The sequence below is a fragment of the Synchiropus splendidus genome, chromosome 1 (assembly GCF_027744825.2).
Source record: "Synchiropus splendidus isolate RoL2022-P1 chromosome 1, RoL_Sspl_1.0, whole genome shotgun sequence".
NCBI classification, from domain to species: Eukaryota; Metazoa; Chordata; class Actinopteri; order Syngnathiformes; family Callionymidae; genus Synchiropus; species Synchiropus splendidus.
The window spans coordinates 33,072,054-33,089,343 of NC_071334.1; the positions used below are offsets into that span (position 1 = coordinate 33,072,054).

Here is a 17,290-nt window from a genome sequence, read left to right on the forward strand (position 1 = left end):
GCGATGCATTTGCACCTCTGGATAGAAAATAACATCACTAACCTTGCAGTTGTTTGTGAGGAGGTTTAATGATGGGTGAATATGCCACATTTGTTATTTGTTTAGATTTAGTGTGGGGGGGATAAATCAGTGTGATAACTGGCTTGTCCAGTGCAATATTCATGGTGGCTACGGTGCGGTGGGTCATCCCAGAATTTCAAAAGTAATCAGCAATAAATGTGATTTATCAAACACACGCAAACTCAACCACAGCCATAGCTTTATTCACAGTGTCAAATCAGATCATAGTTGTCGAAGTAAAACATTTTTGTTGAAGCTTTTGTCTCCCCCTAGTGGAAGAATGGCGACACAGTCGTCTTGAATTCAAGAATGTGTTTTCATGCCACCATTGACCATAACCAATGAAATATATATATATATATATATATATATATATATATATATATATATATATATATATATATATATACTCTCTTAGTCACCAAGGTCCATGTAAATATGTTGATTTTCGACGATAGAAATTATTCAAATACATCAGAAAAGTCCATTCTACTGTGCTATAATCAGTTTTCAAGCGCTTACTCCTTGGTGTGAATTGAGATGTATCGACCTCATTGTGTTGCATTACAGTTGAATATAGGCAGTGTGTGTGTGTGTGTGTGTGTGCGTGTGTAGGTGGGTTTGTGTGTGTAGGAGGCCAGGTCCCTCCCACATCCATCACTCTGGTGATGCTGGACAAACCAATCTCCCTGCTGTCTTCTCTTATCTCCTCACTTTCGTCCAAACCTGCAACTTCATCACTGAGAGATCAGTCCAGCCTCAGTCTCATTTTCAAGATTCTGTTTCATATTAGACCCAGTCATCTTCTGCTGGTGATTGATCGTCGTAAACTTCGTCCTCATCAGGAGAGGAAACTATTTATTTTCGTTTTCAAATCACAAAATACTGTGCGTGTTAATAACTTCAGTTTCTTGGTGCAAATATATATATGGTTGCGAAGAATGAAGCTGAAAGATTGTAAGATGACACCATGACATGAAATGGAGAATATTTATTCTCACTTAAAGTATGAATCCATCATGAATGTTTTATCCTGTCACATTTTATGTTGCAAAACATAAAGTTTTTTACACTGTTGTGAAATACATATTTTTTAAATTTAATGTATCCTTATTTTTCACGTACATTTCACCTCATGGTTTTGCCACTTGCTTCATGTTTCTACTCAAAGTCATTGAATGTTGTGACATACCTGGCTAAGCTTCTCTGATGGGCAGCGCAGATAGAGAGCTGGGAGTGGGTGTGGAACTATTTTAGGACATGGATAATTTACACAAAATGAATAAATAAATAAATAGAATAATTAATTTAACTCAAAAATGTATTCTACAATAGCTATGAGAGACTAAAGAGACTCTTGATTAAAAAATAAAAAAAGAAAAATAAATAAAGAAAAATAAAGAAAAAATGTGACATGCTTTTCTTTCTGTTCACAAAAAAAAACAAAACAAAACAAAAAACTATATATATCTGATTTGTTCATTCTGCTGTTGGACCGGGAAATTTTACTGACCGCATTAACTATATTGGGTTTGTAAAATTTAATTTGTTTTACTGTACTGCATTTTCTAGTCCTGTTAAGATGATGGCTCTTGTTCAGAAATACCACAATATATTGCTGAACGTACAGTATCGCAATATATATCGTATCACCACTGCTGCATCGGGATACATACCATATCAGAAGATACCAGCCATAACACTGTCCTAATAAATATTACCATTGTTTATATATATATGTGTGTGTGTGTATTTTAAATGTTGCAACTTCTAGTTTACATCAATCAAGTTAATGTTTGGAAAAATGCCACCTCAGCTTACCTGTATTTCCATCCCAGGTTAGGAAAGATTGTAGATTGTTTCACCAGAAAAATATTACAAAAAAATGTATTTGCTTATACAATTTATTATAAAATGTATTTATACAATAATTACATTTATCCTGGAATTGTATTTTTATTAATTTGTTTGTAATATACAATGCATCATTGGAAAATGACCACAGATACACATGGACCTCAGAGCTGTGGACTTCTGACACACGGAGGAGCATTTGAGGTGGAGGGTTAATTATCCCACCAGGTCGACAGATGTGACAGCGACAAGTCGGTTGAGTGACAGTGGAAAGACTTGGGATGACACCGATAATTATCTCCTCGACTCCTCAGCCACGTCTGACTGTGTTAAGCTCCTTCTCTCTCAGTGGGGTGACGGTGATACGGGGACACGGTGCACTTTTGGTAGCCACTCAGGTCTAATGAGGCGTCTGGACGTGCAGTGGACACATGACCAAGAGAATGCAGAGTCAGGAGGTGAAGGTGAATCCTGGTTAATGGTGCTGGGACTACTGTGTGATGGGATTGTTGAGTCAACAGTTTCACTTTTAAGACAGACAAGACGAATGACACGTTCCAATGGGGCCATACTGAATGTAATTTTATTCGTGTGTACGGTGAACCTTTCATTATGATCACAATAAAACGTGCCAAATACTGCTTATCTAAGCAGAACTCAACAAACTATGATCTATTGGCCAAGTATTTAGGTCAGGTGAGGACACCCACCCTCCGTGTCATGACAGATGGGGAGCAGGAGGAGGCTCTGAGGTGTCTACTGGAGGACAATGGTGAAGACAACAGCAACCACGAGGCCTAGGATCCTCTTGCACTTGTCTCTGACAATATGAAGGAGTGTTGATGTGTCTGAACGTTGTTATTAGGGCTTCACTGTCCATAAGGTATGTATTAAAAACAGTAGCAAGTAAGTGCATGTTGACCGTTTTGTTTTGTTTTGTTTTGTTTTGTACAAGGAAAAGCTTAAACTAACCCTTACCTGTTGACTATATTCATGTTTCACAAGCACAATAATCAAATTACAAAATGTAAATACTACATATTACTACTATGTAAGTACAACTATATTCAATACTAAGTAAATAGTAAAGTAAATGCTTAACCAAATATTAAAATCACAAAGCAATGGAATTGACTTAGACAAAACAAAGCAGGAAATAAGTAGATAAGTTGCATGTTAAATATTACAACTGACACAAAATTTCGAGATTCAAATGATGCGAATTGGCTATTCGTAATGGAAAAAAAAATTATGAATTAAACACAAAATTTAAATGATCAAGGGTTCATGCGATCAATAAAAACATTATCATCAACTAAATTCACCAATTTTCAGAGTTCAAGGATGTTTCACGCTATGAAAGACGTGCGTGAATTATCCATATGATAACACAACGTCGATACATTCAAATGAAGTAAAATTAGGCAAGCAAACGTCTTAACGGGTAAAAGCGCATTTATATGATAATACAATAATATATGTAACAGTTTAGTCCAATTCTGAATGTCATATTACATAATTTAACGGCATCAACCTGCGCATGCGTGATGTTCGGAGACCACATAAAATTTAACTTGCGTTGGGATAGAACCATCTGCGCATGCGGATACTACATTGACGTCGCACATGAGACACAGGGTAAGAGATCAACGGAAGACACAGCAGAGTTCAGGCGGTGTCAGACTTGACTTGAGCCGCTGGTGCGTCTGAGCACCGTGTGTTCCGTGTAGTGCAGCTTCAACTCCAGCGGCAACAGGTAGGGCGCTGTGATTCTCAGCCTTTTTGTTCAGCTGCGTTTGCCGTCCGAAGTTTGGGACTGTCACATTCAAATAAACTGCGCTCCGAAGCTCAAACTTTGTTTTGCTACTTCCCAGTGCTGTTGGACTGGAAACCAGTCAAGTGAAGTATTTTTCGATACTTTCTATAGGCGCCGACAAATGTTCTTCTAAAGCTTTGAAGGAACGAAAGTGACAAAATATAGAGTTGAATAAATAATGAAATAAATACATACATACATGTAGTAGTGAACGTGTTTTAAAAAAAATACTTTCCTGCATTTACAGAGCACAAGACACTGGAGGTTTATACGCATTAATAAATATGCAACAGTTGTCCGACTGTTGTCTTCCCACAACCAGCCCCCTGGAAAGGGCGTTTGAAAAGTGGGGCACTACCCACCAGCATGATCCGACCGTGTGTGGGCGTCAATAATATTTTGATTACCACTCTGTATTGTGCACTGACAAAGCAGTTCTCCTGATGTCATTCGGAAATATGACACCTGTGACAAGTTTCACACCGAGAATCCTGCACAATAAAAACAAATGTGAAGTACAGTGTATTGAGCTATCAAAGTGCATTTGCATGATCAATAAAGTGACTATATTTGACCTGCAAACTTAATGGCTACTGCTCATAGGTTTGTGTGAATGAACGATGAAGAGAATGCAACATATTGTAAACATGACAGTAGAGTATGTGTTGTGAAGGGAAGTTTTTGTTTTATTATTCACCACCATAACGTTACTAAAATCAAATTCAGATGTGTGTAGCGATTGCACTCCGCGTCGTGCTCATGAATCCACCAGTGTGCGTCATTCGAGTCTTAAATCCAAAGTTTATAGTGGCACAGTACTGTAAACAACAATGGCTGCCTCCGGGGCTCACAGTCTCTTCGGGTCTGTCCTCTGGGTAACTCCTCCCCCACAGCCCCTCGCGCGTCCACGGGTTCCGTGATGCGTTCAAGGGGCACCAAAGAGTCAGAGCACCACATAGCGAAACACAAAAAAAAAATATATATATATATATATATACATATATATATATATATATATATATATATGTGTGTGTGTGTGTGTGTGTGTGTGTGTGTGTGTGTGTGTGTGTGTGTGTGTGTGTGTGTACGTACATCGAGACAGATGCAGAGCCAATTGAAATAACTAACTAACTGATACAGTAAAGTGAAACTGTCTAAACTGATCTGCATTTCTTTGTTTAGGTTTCTTATATTCCGAAATCCATCCAATCTGTAAACCAGTCCAACCTTTAAACCAAATATTATATTCAACTCAGATCATGTTCTCGACATTAGTTGACCCCTAAATCTGTCTTGTTTCAGGGTCAAGATGACCTCAGAGACCCTGGAGTATCAGTACCTGGTTCAAGAGGAGGAGGACGAGCGATGTACTGTACGCAGACATCGCTTCCGAAGCCACGTGGTGTTTCCTCGGTACTGTAGGTTTCTGTCTTCCATCATTGTGCTTCTGCTGCTCGCTCTGGCCACCTTCCTGGGATACAGGGCAGGGATCAAGTCGCGCAGAGGCAGCTTGGTGACTACTGACTGTGGCGTCTACATGGGGCAGCATGTGAGTTCAAATCTTCACCGTAGGATTGACTGATGTTTGTGTCGGCTAATTTATTTTTGAATCATTTATGCGCAGAGAAATGGGGCGTACTCCTTTAAGGGAATGCGCTATGCTGCGCCTCCTGTAGGTGACCTGCGTTGGGCTCCTCCCACTGACCCAGAGTGTAGCAGTGGGGTCACCAGTGCCACTGACTATGGCAGCGTGTGTTCTCAACTGCAACCACTGTCAAGTGATGGATTGTGTTTGGGCCAGGAGGACTGCCTGTTCATCAATGTTTGGACACCAACACTGAGCAGCGATGCCAAGATCCCTGTTGTGGTCTGGATCCACGGCGGGTACCTGCAAATGCTCAGTGGGGGAGAGGAAGGTTACTCCCCCACAGAGAAGCTTGCTGCAGATACAGGCCTTGTCTACATTAGCTTTAACTACAGGCTCAATGCTTTTGGCTTCCTGGCACTGGAGGCTCTACGAGGGGGGAATCCAAAGAACACCTCTGGTGAGTCTTGATAACCTTCTGGCCTGAAAGCCACTCAGTGACTGCTGAGTGAAATTCGTCTTAGTCAGACTATATGACCTGGAGAAATGGTTAATAGCTGGACTAAGCTAGCATGTAGCTGAGTAGCGAGCGCTTCAGCAGCACAGTGGTCACAAACAAACATCTCTTCAGATGTGAAGACAGCTAATGACATTATACAAGTAACATCCGACTTACGACCGGATCGGTTCCGACCACAGATGATGTAGGTCGAATGCCTTTCAAAATAGCCGACGCGAGGGTGATAGGTATTTCTGTAGTGGTAGATCGCTGTGTGGAAGTGAGATGCTGGGATACTGTGCTGCTGTAACTGTCGTACGCGATGCTGGTCTGCTACGTGCTGCAGGGCCAGACATTGAATTAAAAAAAAAAAAGCATCTACTGGCCGTTGTCGTAAGTACGGGTGGACATAAGTCGAGCAGGCTTTAAGTCGGATGATACTTGTATACCATCGAGACATGTAACTGCATATCACATGTGCCTCCCCCCCCCACCATCGCTCTACGCCCCCCACAGTACACTATTTGAGGACCTGTTTAAGGATACAACATTACCTCCATGGTTGCCAAGTTAAACGAGGCTTATGCTGGTGATCAAAACTATGACCAAAAATGTATTTAAATTGAGAGAAGTTGAAGAATTTACAATACAAAATAAGTATAGAACGTGTATAAAAATCCTCAATTATATTATAACTAAGTTATTCAAAACATTATAGAATGAGTGGCAAAACCCAGAACAGTTGTGTAAGACTGTGACACAAAAAGAGCTTCCTCACCTGCTGTGCTGCTGTTCCTTCAATTCTCAGTGCTGTGCTCCACTTCCTGAACTCAGTAAGAGTTAAAACAGAGTTCACCAGGAAGGAAGTGGGACGCCAGAACCCAGACTATATCAGGCTCCACGTCTCCCTCATGATGTCTCCTTTCTTGGCAGGCAACTACGGCTTCATGGACCAGATCGCTGCTCTGAAGTGGGTCCAGAGGAACATTCATGCGTTTGGAGGTGATCCAGGGAAGGTCACCATCATGGGACAAAGTTCAGGTACCACAAGGAAATGAGGGTTGCCATGATCCATTAATCGGCATATGACATTAATCGGGATGGCAAACATGCCAATATCTCCGATTGTATGCAAGGAACTTTAAAGAGTTAATCAAAACAAAGTACATTCTCATTGCATGTGCATCTTATAAAACTGACTTGATGTACTCATCCCCGTGGGAGGTTCCCTTGGAGAAAATGGGGCCAGGAAGTGACATGTTTCCTCCTGGTTCTGAACAGATGGCCATCTACTTGTGAGGCCCACTACTTTGCAGATTCTTATGTTAGAATTGCTGTTCATTTTATTCTTTTATAAAAAAACAAATATTCTTTTGTAGTTTTCTTATGTAAGTGGTGCAATGAACGCATATCGACAATGTCAGTTATTTTGTATTTAAGCATTCTGAGGCCTGTTCTTCTCCAAGGGGGAACTTCAGTGTGGGTGCTGATGATGTCACCGCTGGCCAAGGGTCTCTTCCATGCTGCGGTTGACATGAGCGGCTCGTCCATTCTGAACGCCACACAGGAGCAAGCGGAGTCCGACAACCTGGTTTTCCTCAGAAAGACGGGCTGCAGTGATGCTGTCTGTCTTCGCAGTCTGTCTGTCAAGCAGGTTCTGCAGGTAACACACTCTCATGCATTAAGCAACATTGGTTGTGTGATCATCAGCAGCTATGACTGTCGGTCTGTTATTAAAAACAAATCACAGAGATAAATGTATTTTGTTGAAGTTTTTAGTCAAGATGGCGCAATGGTACATAAAATTTCGGTGGTGTTCTTTTAAAGACCAATTATTAATAACTGCCTGTATGTTGCTTATTGCCATATCAGTTGATAGTTTATCAATGTGTGCTCTTTCATCTCAAGTGTTGCCAACATTTTTGTTCCAGGCCATTCCGTGGCAAGAATACCCTTCCTGGGCAGCAGATGACGCCACCGACCTTCCCACAAGGGGGCGCTTCAACGGCCCGGTTATAGTTGTGGATGGATATGTTCTTGAAGCGCCCCCTTTTGAGGCCTGGGAGAAAAAAATGTTTTTCAATGATGTTCCATTCATCGTCGGCACAACAGAGCAAGAGAGCGACTTCAGGTGAGAAGCTTGCTTGTACTCCCACTGTGGCGAGCAAACTGCTGAGTCATTTCTCACCACTTTCAGTCCACCAGCTGTGAACATGTCAGACTGGACGTGGGCCGACTATCAGTGGTTCGTGACAGGTGAGAACCAAGTTGAATCGGGTGTGATGGATTCCTGAAATCCATTTGGATGCGTTTGATGCACTGAGATTAAGTTTCATTTTAGCTTACACTGGACTGTAATTTAGTGTGATGGAGTTTGAATGGCCAGTAGCACAAAGCCTGAGGGAACAATTGTTTGCTTTCATCCTGAATCTCAAAATTCTTCTTATCGCTTCTCAGAGAAACTTCAATCATTCAGTGAAGATCTTCCCAAAAAGGCGCTAGAGCTGTACCCAAGCTCCGCCCCTTGTCCGACGACTGACCGCTGCCAGGAGAGATCCTTCACCACCATGGTGTCTGACCTGAAGGTCACATGCCCCAACAATGATCTGGCTGGAAAAGCTGCAGGTAAACGCTGATGCTACATATTTCTTTTCTTAGCTTTTCTCTTTCTGTCATTCTTTTTTTCCCTTCAAGAGAAGGGCTTTACTTTGAATCTGTTCAGGCTATGTTAAATATCTGATTATATATGTAAGTGTGGATTAAAAAAAACATAACAGGAAGTAGAAAAATAAAAATTCTCTATTATTTTTTATGACTAAAGTAATAGAAAGAAATGCATGTATATTGAATTTTGAGTGTCAGTTGTTGTTAACTATCTTTATTGCTGCAGTAAAATCTTATATTTCCTGACTCGCAGATGCTCTTCAAAGTCCAGTGTATCGCTATGTGGTGACTTATACGCCATCCAGGGCGGCTAACGTCGTCGGTTCCCTGCTGCCGTTTCCTAGCCGCTTCTCCTTCCACCTCCTGGACTCCCTGGCGTTCTTTGGGGGCCTGGAGATGTTTTTTGGCAGCCCCCTTTCTCCACAGGACAAGAATTTCCAGGATCTGATCACACGCCGCCTCGTCCACTTTGTCAAAACAGGTGAAAGAAACGCACTGGAGATTTTATCGAAGTGAAATCGGTAGTCATAAATCGCATAAAGAAAGTACAGAAGTAAAAGAAGAAACAGATAAAGATTTTTTTTAAATCAACACAAATAGATTTACGTTGATGAGCATGCATCACTTTGAATATTTATTCATAAAATTATTTTTTGTGCATTATACATTAAATAAATGATACATTGAATAAAATGAGAGGACATTTTTATTATTATTATTATTATTGTTGTTGTTGTTATTAATTAAGGGTCAGAACACTATACAATGTTTTTCTCTTCACATTTTCATTTGTAACTATTTTTTAATCACATTTTAGTCCTATTGCAATGTAACCAGGTCAACGTGTGTCTCATCCACTCATTTTTTTTCCATCTTACAGGTCAAATGGAGTCTGACTGGCCAGAATACCCGGCAGCCATGGCTCTCCTGTCCACCAACTTCACTGTGGTCAACAACTACTCTGCCGATAGGTGTAGTCTGTGGAAGGAGACTGGACTGCTTGCTTACGCTTGGATTAACTGAAGTTGGTGCAACGTAATGGTTTATTTAAGCCACAGTGCCATCACGATTCACTGCGCTTGTTTTGCTCAGTTGTGTTGCTTCTGGTTTCCTTGCAACCTATTGCAGGACCAGCCTCACCTTCTGGCACTGTATCAGCCATCCTCATTCGTTCACCTCATTACTTGTTGAATTATCCACTTATAGCCAGTGTTTCTCTGACCTTTTCCTCATCATTCTCATGTAGCTTCCGTCGGTGGGAAGGACAAGACGAGATACCAGTATATCAGAGGACCAGCTTGTGGGGAGGTTTGGGGAAAGAAGTTAGGGAGGACAGACTCAGATGGTTTGGACAGATGAAGAGGACAGACAGGGAACGTGTTGGAGGAAGAATGTCAAGTGCCAGCTAACAAAAGAAGAGGAAGACAACCACAGACTGGCCAGGGATGCACAAGACAGGTATAGGTGGAAGAGGCTGACTTGCTGTGGCAACCCCTGAGGTGCCCCCAGCCTCCTGCTCACCTTGGACACTTCTGTTAGTCTTACACTGCATCCCTGATTTCCGTTTTGCCTTTTGTCAGATGTTTTGTTCATTAAAGACTGTGAATTTTCACGCTGGTGTTGAGACTGTTTCCACTGCTGGGTTCTCTTAATAAACCCTGATCGCAAGGTCACAGTAGCAGAATTAAAACTGATTTAGGGGGGAAAACTGCACCAAATGAAGGGGGTAATGAGGAGACAAAACAAAAGAGCCCAGAAGGCTTTGGACACGAGGAGAGGAGATGTTGGAGACAGTAGGTGAAAGAAGCAGCACATGAGGATATGAAGAAGACAGCCAAAACACAGCTCCGATTTTTGGGATGAAAGTGAAAGTTATGATGTACATATATTTTTATTATTTATTTATTTTATTAAATGCATTATTGGTAAGACACTAAAGGCTATTTCCGGATTCTCCAGCAGATGGAGCCACTTGATCCGTGGCGTCGTCATTTATCTGCGCATGCTCACATCATCCCTCAGTCTAGCGCTTGTGTGTGTATTATTTTATTGTGTGCGCTTCTGCGGATGTCGAGCTGCGGTGTGACAGTGGGGTCTCCATTGTTGTCAGTCCGGAGTTCAGAGGTGCTTAAGCGGCACTTTTACCGGGGCATGGCGGGAAGGACGGGACTCAAGACCGGGCTGTGAGAGTGAAGGAATCCACCGGAGAGACAAGGTAACCTGCGTCGCCATCGTCATTGTTCGTTCCGCTTCACCGTCTGTCAGAAATACCTGAAATAGCCGAACATTTAGCGTGTAGCGTGACATAGACCAGGTGACACCGCGGGACCGTGCGCGATGTGTCCGCTGCTGAACGCGTGTGGCACAGATGCTGCTGACACAGGCCCGCGGCTGGAACAAACACCGCAATGATGCCACGGCGATCATCACGCTTTCCGCAGATGAATTCAGTAAATACTGGCGATGATAAGGGTCCAACTCTTATCATGACATAATCTAGCAGCCCATCGCATTGATTCCTCACCCAACCACCGTTGAGTTTTCTCAAAATGAATCGGAAATGCCCCGTAAATAAAGTTGAATCGCACGTAGAACCCGACTTCCAGCCTTTTGTTTTGTCCCTTGAGAATTGACACTGCTTTTCCTTTGTTGCCCACGGATTAAAACACTCTCACTACATAATCGCAGGGTGGGTGCTATTAATCCAGGCGGTTTGCGTGTGCAGATTAGCATTTCATCTTCTCTGTATTCAGATTAAAACACCATTTGTCATTTCTATAGTGATTAAGCGACCCCCCCTGCTGCGTCACCGTGTATTTGACTTCACACTGAGATGGTCCAGATTCTGAGATTATACCATAATACCCGCCAATCTCACACCCTATTGAGAAATGCACAGCAAGATTTGGGATTTATCATACTTGAACGTTCGAGCTGTGCGTGCACTTGCAATGTGATCACGTGTCATCGTGGAATAATGATTGTCAATATTATTTGTTCATCCAGATATTGTCATGAAGAAAGACATTGAGACTTTAATTGCTGAAGAACGAGCTGACATCCTTCAAAAATATGCTGCTGTGAGTTTTATTTTTTTTGATTTTTTTATCCACCATAACAATACATAAACTCTTCCCATGTAAGACAGGAATTACAGGGGACATGATCAATTTATTTGGTGGTGTATTTGGTGCTATTGTGTATTATATGATCAGTTAATCAATGTGTGTGTGTGTGAGGGGGATGGTTATTGTGTCTTATGTAACATGTCCAAAGTCTATAAATGGAGAGAACAAATAGGGAGGGGAAAAAAGAAAGTAGCTGCAGCGGTAGTTGATCATGTCGAAACTCCTCAAATGACATTTTTATGTCTGATAGTTTCCTGGTTATGACATTTCATTTCTTTAGTCAAGTAAAGTAGGTAGATGAATAAATGGTTCACAGCAAAGACGGTGCAGGTGTTACATTTGTGTTTACCTCGGGACGCAGGGTCGGCAGGGAGGGGTGGAGATTGACCCCTGGGAGGATGGCGACTACGACATCTACAAATCCGTCGACCGCTTCGGCTTCTTGCAGTAAGTGAGATGAAAGAAAGAGCAATTAACCAACTGAGAATTATGGCTGCTGAATTGGAAAATGGGTTTTCAAATCCCAATGTCACACCTTTTCTGTCACACAGTGAAGAGGAGCTGCCTCCCCCCTCTGCTCAAGAGGAGAAGGTAACCATGGAGATGTCTTTGGATACATTGTTATACTTATTTCAGATTCATTTTTTTTTATTATTAGGTCTTAACTTGTCATGTTTACCCTTAATATTATTGCAATAAACTTTCACTCCATATTATTCCATGTTGTTTGCTGGTATATAACTAGCTGTGTTTGCTACAGCTCAAACACGTGGAAACTGAGCGGGCGGAGAAGTGGTTGAAAATGATGAAGAAGTGGGACAAATACAAGACCAGCGACAGGGTGAGCTCTCATTCAAGTCCAAGTGAGCAGTGACTTCTAAAAACGCAAGACGCATTTACTCGTCATGTCAATAGTTGAGTTGCATTGCATTCTATATGTGATGAATTAAACCAGTTACACTGGTTCTCTTGTGTGGTTCAGATGGTGAAGCGGGTTTACAAAGGGATCCCCCTGCAGGTCCGAGGTCCAGTCTGGTCTCTGATGCTGGATGTGGACGCGACTAAGAAGGAAAACGAAGGGAAATATGAGGTTACTATTTTGTGCATTACAAGTCAAAAGGACTTTTTTGGTTCACATTAAAGGAAAAATATATCAACAAATAGGTTTTTATTCACTGACAATGCAAGAAATGCGTTTGAATTGCAAAATTCAGCCCAAAGTTCATTGCAGTTAATGTCATTTAACTAAATATTCTTAATAATTTTTTCTTCCAATGATTGCTAACAATGCTAACGCTGATACCATTAGTAGCAGATGAGGTATCGTGATTACAGTATTGCAGGGTTGATGAAAAATTGTGAAACAGACCACTAGATGGCGCCCTTGGGGTTTCATTGAATTAGTTGTTCAAGTCCAAACAGTTTACAGCCATCTGGTGGCCTCTGAACACCAGGACACTGTTTCATGAAACCTCAGAGACCCTCACTAGCTCCCGTCAATATTGTTGGCTTTTTCCCAGATTTATTTACTGCCTGCCACATTTCAAAATCAGTTCTTATTCTCCAAATCCATGAAATAAGTTTAAACACCTGTAAAAAGTGAAGTGGCACAAAATGAAGCAAATGCTGAGTAGTTTAAACAAACAGGCAAAGATGGACTAACAACATATGCAAACTGAAAACAGCAATCAATGATGAAATAAAACTTAAAATTACAACTTTTGGTTTTGGATCATTAACACATTTTGCTTTTAACCTCTTTTCTATTAGAAAATGAAGCATCAAGCAAAGCTCTTCTCTCCAGAGATTAAGCAGATTGACTTGGACATCAATAGAACGTTCCGGAATCACGTCATGTTCATGGATCGCTTTGGGGTCAAGTGAGTTGTTATTATTGGAGAGGTGATTTAAAACCTATACCTTAATGACAGTCTTGTCTTTCAGGCAGCAGTCGCTGTTCCATGTCTTAGCAGCATATTCAGTCTACAACACAGTGAGTCGTTCAAGTGACACACCAGCTCTTAGCCCTTAGCTTTTAGATTTTTTTCATTTCCCAAATTTTTATTTTTATGTATTTTGATATTTATTTTCAGTTATACATAAGTCTATTATTTTGTGTGTGTGTGTGTATATATATATATATATATATATATATATATATATATATATATATATATATATATATATATATATATATATATATATATATATATATATATATATATATATATATATACACACACACACAAAATAATAACTCTGCCTGTCGCGTTGCAGGAGGTGAGTTACTGTCAGGGCATGAGTCAGATCGCCGCCCTGCTGCTCATGTTCATGAACGAGGAAGATGCTTTCTGGGCTCTGACGCAGCTGCTGACCGATCACAGACATGGGATGCATGGTGAGACGACTCTCTCTGTTTATGTTAGCACTGCGTTGATACCGATGTTCCCCAACATCTGCCTCTTCTGGACAGGATTTTTTGTTCCCGGCTTCCCAAAACTTCAAAGATTCCAGGCGCATCATGATCAGGTTATTACTAAACTGCTGCCTAAGCTGAAGAAACATCTGGTGAGCTGAAGAGAGATGCTTTGGTGTATATTATTCCAACTAATAGAGTGTTTGTGTAGGATAAGGAGCAGATGTCTGCAGGGATCTACAGCACCAAGTGGTTCATGCAGTGTTTCATTGACAGGGTGAGATCATGCTTGAATCTCTGTCCAATATATTAAGTCACTCGGCCAACTGTACTTTCAGTCAGACATATCTTCCTTACTTTAGTTCATGTTTTTGTTTTTACTGTAGACGCCGTTCACACTCACACTGCGTCTGTGGGATATTTTCCTCCTGGAGGGGGAGAAACTTCTGACAGCAATGTCCTTCACAGTCCTCAAGATGCACCAGAGTAAGTCCACCTTTTAATTCTGTTCTTATTTACGTGTCACATGTCAACCGTCAATACTCAGAGTTACTTTTAGCACATGCCTAACATCTTCACATATATTTGTGTGTGTGTCAGAGCGCCTCCTACAGATGTCTCTGGAGCAACTACGTGACTTTCTCCAAGAGAAAATCTCCCACACGTTCTTCTGCAGCGATGATGTCACCATCCAGCATCTGCAGGTGGCCATGGCGCAGCTCCGCAAAATGAAGTTCGACCTCCCCCCGACAGGTGTCCATCTGCTTTGACTCAAAAGTGGTGGAGTGTCTGAATTTTTTTATTTTGGGTGCTTTTTTGAAATGCTTTTCAAGTCAAGATAACTTTAAAAAATGGCAGCTATTCTTGAAGCAGCAACGGCTGGTGAAAATAAAATATAGGGGTGGCAGTTTCACAGTTAAAACATCTCAGTGCATATAAAGTAACACAAACGACAGCTAAAATGTTCCTATTCATTCTCACACAGTTTCATATTTCTCTGAATTTATGTTGAATTTATGCCCCGGCCGAGACTAAGTGATTAAGTAAATCATACGCGGTTGTGTGCGTAGGTCGAGCGCACCCCAACATCATCCTCTTTATCTCAGTGCGGTGAAGTGTTCTGAGCCCTGAGGCGGAAATACATCCGTGATTGGCCATTATTTATAGAGAATATATCTCGCTCCTCTATAAGTATGATCACGTTATTCATTCATTTTCCTCAATCGTCAATATACTTTGGTGAGCGGTGGCGTGGCGTCCAGGCGCCCTCTATTGACCAGCCGCAGTTATATATTGGACAGTTGAATATTTAGACCAGTAAAAATATCCTGACCACTGTGATACCGATAAAACCATGTCACGTTCCTCTTTGACACATTTACTTTTGTCATATTCGTCTAGGAAAACCTGAGGAGCTTCCACTCCGGCCTCTGGGTCAGGAGCTTTCAGCACCGCTCAGTCCAGTTGAGGCATCCAGACGAAGATCCAGAGCAGACTTGAGCCTTCACATAATCTCTCACCAGCAGGACTCGCCAGACCAGAGTCCCTACAAGGACCCGAAAGACCTTGCTGCAGCTGATGAATGCGCCCCACTACCATCCCCAGACCCCATCATCATCCACACTCGGATGCACCTCACTCCGCCTGGCTCACCCCTGGCAGGGCCGCCTCCATACCAGCCGATGGAGGACGCGCATACCAGCCAGAGGGTTCCACGGACCTTCTCTGCTCCAGTTTCCATGGTCACGTCAACACCCTCTTTGGCTTTGACACAGTCTGAGAGTTCTGCAGCAGCGGAGGGTTCGAGTCTCTCTGCCGACATTTACCAGGACCAGAACTCCATCCAGACTGGACCGTAAATGGTAAACTTGCCATTCATTTATTTAATATTGTGAGTTGTTTTTATACTTCAAGCAAAAAAAAAAACTGCCGCCATTACATTAAATTATCTCTTGAGATCCTGCTGCTGAGACTAAATTATTTGTGATTTAGAAGAAAATTACATTCATAAGCAATAGTTCTGTCAGTATTGATATAAAAAATGAAATAATTCTTCCATTTTTGTCAATTTAAAAATATTGAGTTGACCTTGACCACATAAGCCAGATTTTTTTTTAGCTCATCGTGTGTAGAAACAAAACAGAAACCTGTTCACATTTACACCTGTGGACCAAAAGGTTTTCAGGGGCCACCAGATGACACTGTCCGCTGTAAAATGTTCGGACTTGAACAATAAATTCAAGTGTTCAAATCATTTCTAAACCAAGAGCGCCATCTCGTGGCCTTTGACAATGAGGACTCTGTTTCATCAGCCCTGCAATTCTGTTTCATGATACCTCATCGAGTCATCACACGAGTGAACCCCGGGTCTTGAGTTTGACATGTGATTTAGACAGCTGAATTGTAATGTAAAAGCCTTGGTGGCCACGGTTTTCTGTCTGTCTTCATCTCAACAAACGTCACCGTGCTACATGCATGAGTATATATCCTATTTCTGTAGTTCTATTTGGACGACATTATATATTATACTGAGACCTACAAATCTACCTCTGTTTGAATGATCAAAATAAGAGGACTAAATCATCTATTTACTTTAATTTAATGAATTTACTCTCCATCCATATCACCTTTCCACCCTCAACCCTCTTGTATTATATTATACATATATTTGTTATCAGTGGATCTCAAGCGATGTTGCCCTTTATGACCAAATGTTTGTAGTTTTGTACTAGACTGTTTTGTCTGCATTTGTCAGCAGAGTTATTTTTTAGAACCGACGTCTGGATGCCTTATTTGATCAGACTCTCAGTGAGCTGGCTCACGTTCCCAACATTTGAAACAAGTGGCTTCATTTCCGTATCGCTCTTTAGTACACGGTCTAGAATCTTGCTGTCTTTTACTAGAACCACTCCTTTCATAGTTTTCTATAAGAACAGCGATGTAAATGTCACACAGCTAGTACTGTTGGTGCTTGAAGAACTGTTGTAGTCAGTTTGCAACGTGTCTTGATTTAGATCAGCTTTCTTCATTCAAGTAGAAACGTTGGGTTTATAAAGCACTGTTGCCTCCTTCTGTTAGCTTCAACCTTTGTACAGAACAGAGCTTCTAATTGATTGTATGTACCATTATGCAACTTGATTAGCTTAATAAAAAAATGCAAATGTTTGTCTGTCTCTATTTTCAGCATTCCATGAGAACTGACCTGGCATCATAATATAAATTATGCAATGGTTAAAAAGAAAAAAAAAGGGTTTTGAATCCCATTAAA

The 17,290-nt window shown here is 41.3% G+C and overlaps 2 protein-coding genes across 3 annotated transcripts; both read left to right on the plus strand.

The window, feature by feature from the left end:
- Nucleotides 1–3,522: 3,522 nt before the first annotated feature.
- On the plus strand, nucleotides 3,523–10,090 carry si:ch211-71n6.4 (para-nitrobenzyl esterase). 2 transcript variants are annotated; one of them, XM_053881512.1, is made up of 10 exons: nucleotides 3,523–3,670; nucleotides 5,033–5,279; nucleotides 5,355–5,775; nucleotides 6,748–6,855; nucleotides 7,281–7,477; nucleotides 7,746–7,945; nucleotides 8,012–8,070; nucleotides 8,272–8,439; nucleotides 8,732–8,959; nucleotides 9,359–10,090. In XM_053881512.1, the coding sequence occupies exons 2-10, from the start codon at nucleotides 5,040–5,042 to the stop codon at nucleotides 9,499–9,501; spliced, it is 1,764 nt and encodes a 587-aa protein (XP_053737487.1). In that variant the 5' UTR covers nucleotides 3,523–3,670; nucleotides 5,033–5,039; the 3' UTR covers nucleotides 9,502–10,090. The 2 variants fall into 2 exon arrangements, with proteins under 2 accessions (XP_053737487.1, XP_053737493.1); XM_053881518.1 differs by lacking the exon at nucleotides 8,732–8,959.
- A 419-nt stretch (nucleotides 10,091–10,509) lies between these two features.
- On the plus strand, nucleotides 10,510–17,187 carry LOC128769821 (USP6 N-terminal-like protein). The gene is made up of 14 exons (XM_053883829.1): nucleotides 10,510–10,693; nucleotides 11,485–11,558; nucleotides 11,968–12,053; nucleotides 12,158–12,197; nucleotides 12,367–12,447; nucleotides 12,589–12,696; nucleotides 13,377–13,486; nucleotides 13,551–13,599; nucleotides 13,884–14,004; nucleotides 14,080–14,174; nucleotides 14,234–14,299; nucleotides 14,409–14,508; nucleotides 14,623–14,775; nucleotides 15,424–17,187. The coding sequence occupies exons 2-14, from the start codon at nucleotides 11,493–11,495 to the stop codon at nucleotides 15,879–15,881; spliced, it is 1,533 nt and encodes a 510-aa protein (XP_053739804.1). The 5' UTR covers nucleotides 10,510–10,693; nucleotides 11,485–11,492; the 3' UTR covers nucleotides 15,882–17,187.
- Nucleotides 17,188–17,290: the final 103 nt, after the last annotated feature.

Excerpts from the sequence above, each read along its gene's own strand:
- si:ch211-71n6.4 (XM_053881512.1), top strand. The coding sequence starts at position 5,040 with ATGACCTCAGAGACCCTGGAGTATCAGTACCTGGTTCAAGAGGAGGAG. Across the intron at positions 8,071-8,271 it reads CTATCAGTGGTTCGTGACAG|AGAAACTTCAATCATTCAGT; the intron begins GTGAGAACCAAG and ends ATCGCTTCTCAG. Across the intron at positions 8,440-8,731 it reads TCTGGCTGGAAAAGCTGCAG|ATGCTCTTCAAAGTCCAGTG; the intron begins GTAAACGCTGAT and ends CCTGACTCGCAG.
- LOC128769821 (XM_053883829.1), top strand. The coding sequence starts at position 11,493 with ATGAAGAAAGACATTGAGACTTTAATTGCTGAAGAACGAGCTGACATC. Across the intron at positions 12,448-12,588 it reads AATACAAGACCAGCGACAGG|ATGGTGAAGCGGGTTTACAA; the intron begins GTGAGCTCTCAT and ends TGTGTGGTTCAG. Across the intron at positions 12,697-13,376 it reads AAAACGAAGGGAAATATGAG|AAAATGAAGCATCAAGCAAA; the intron begins GTTACTATTTTG and ends CTTTTCTATTAG.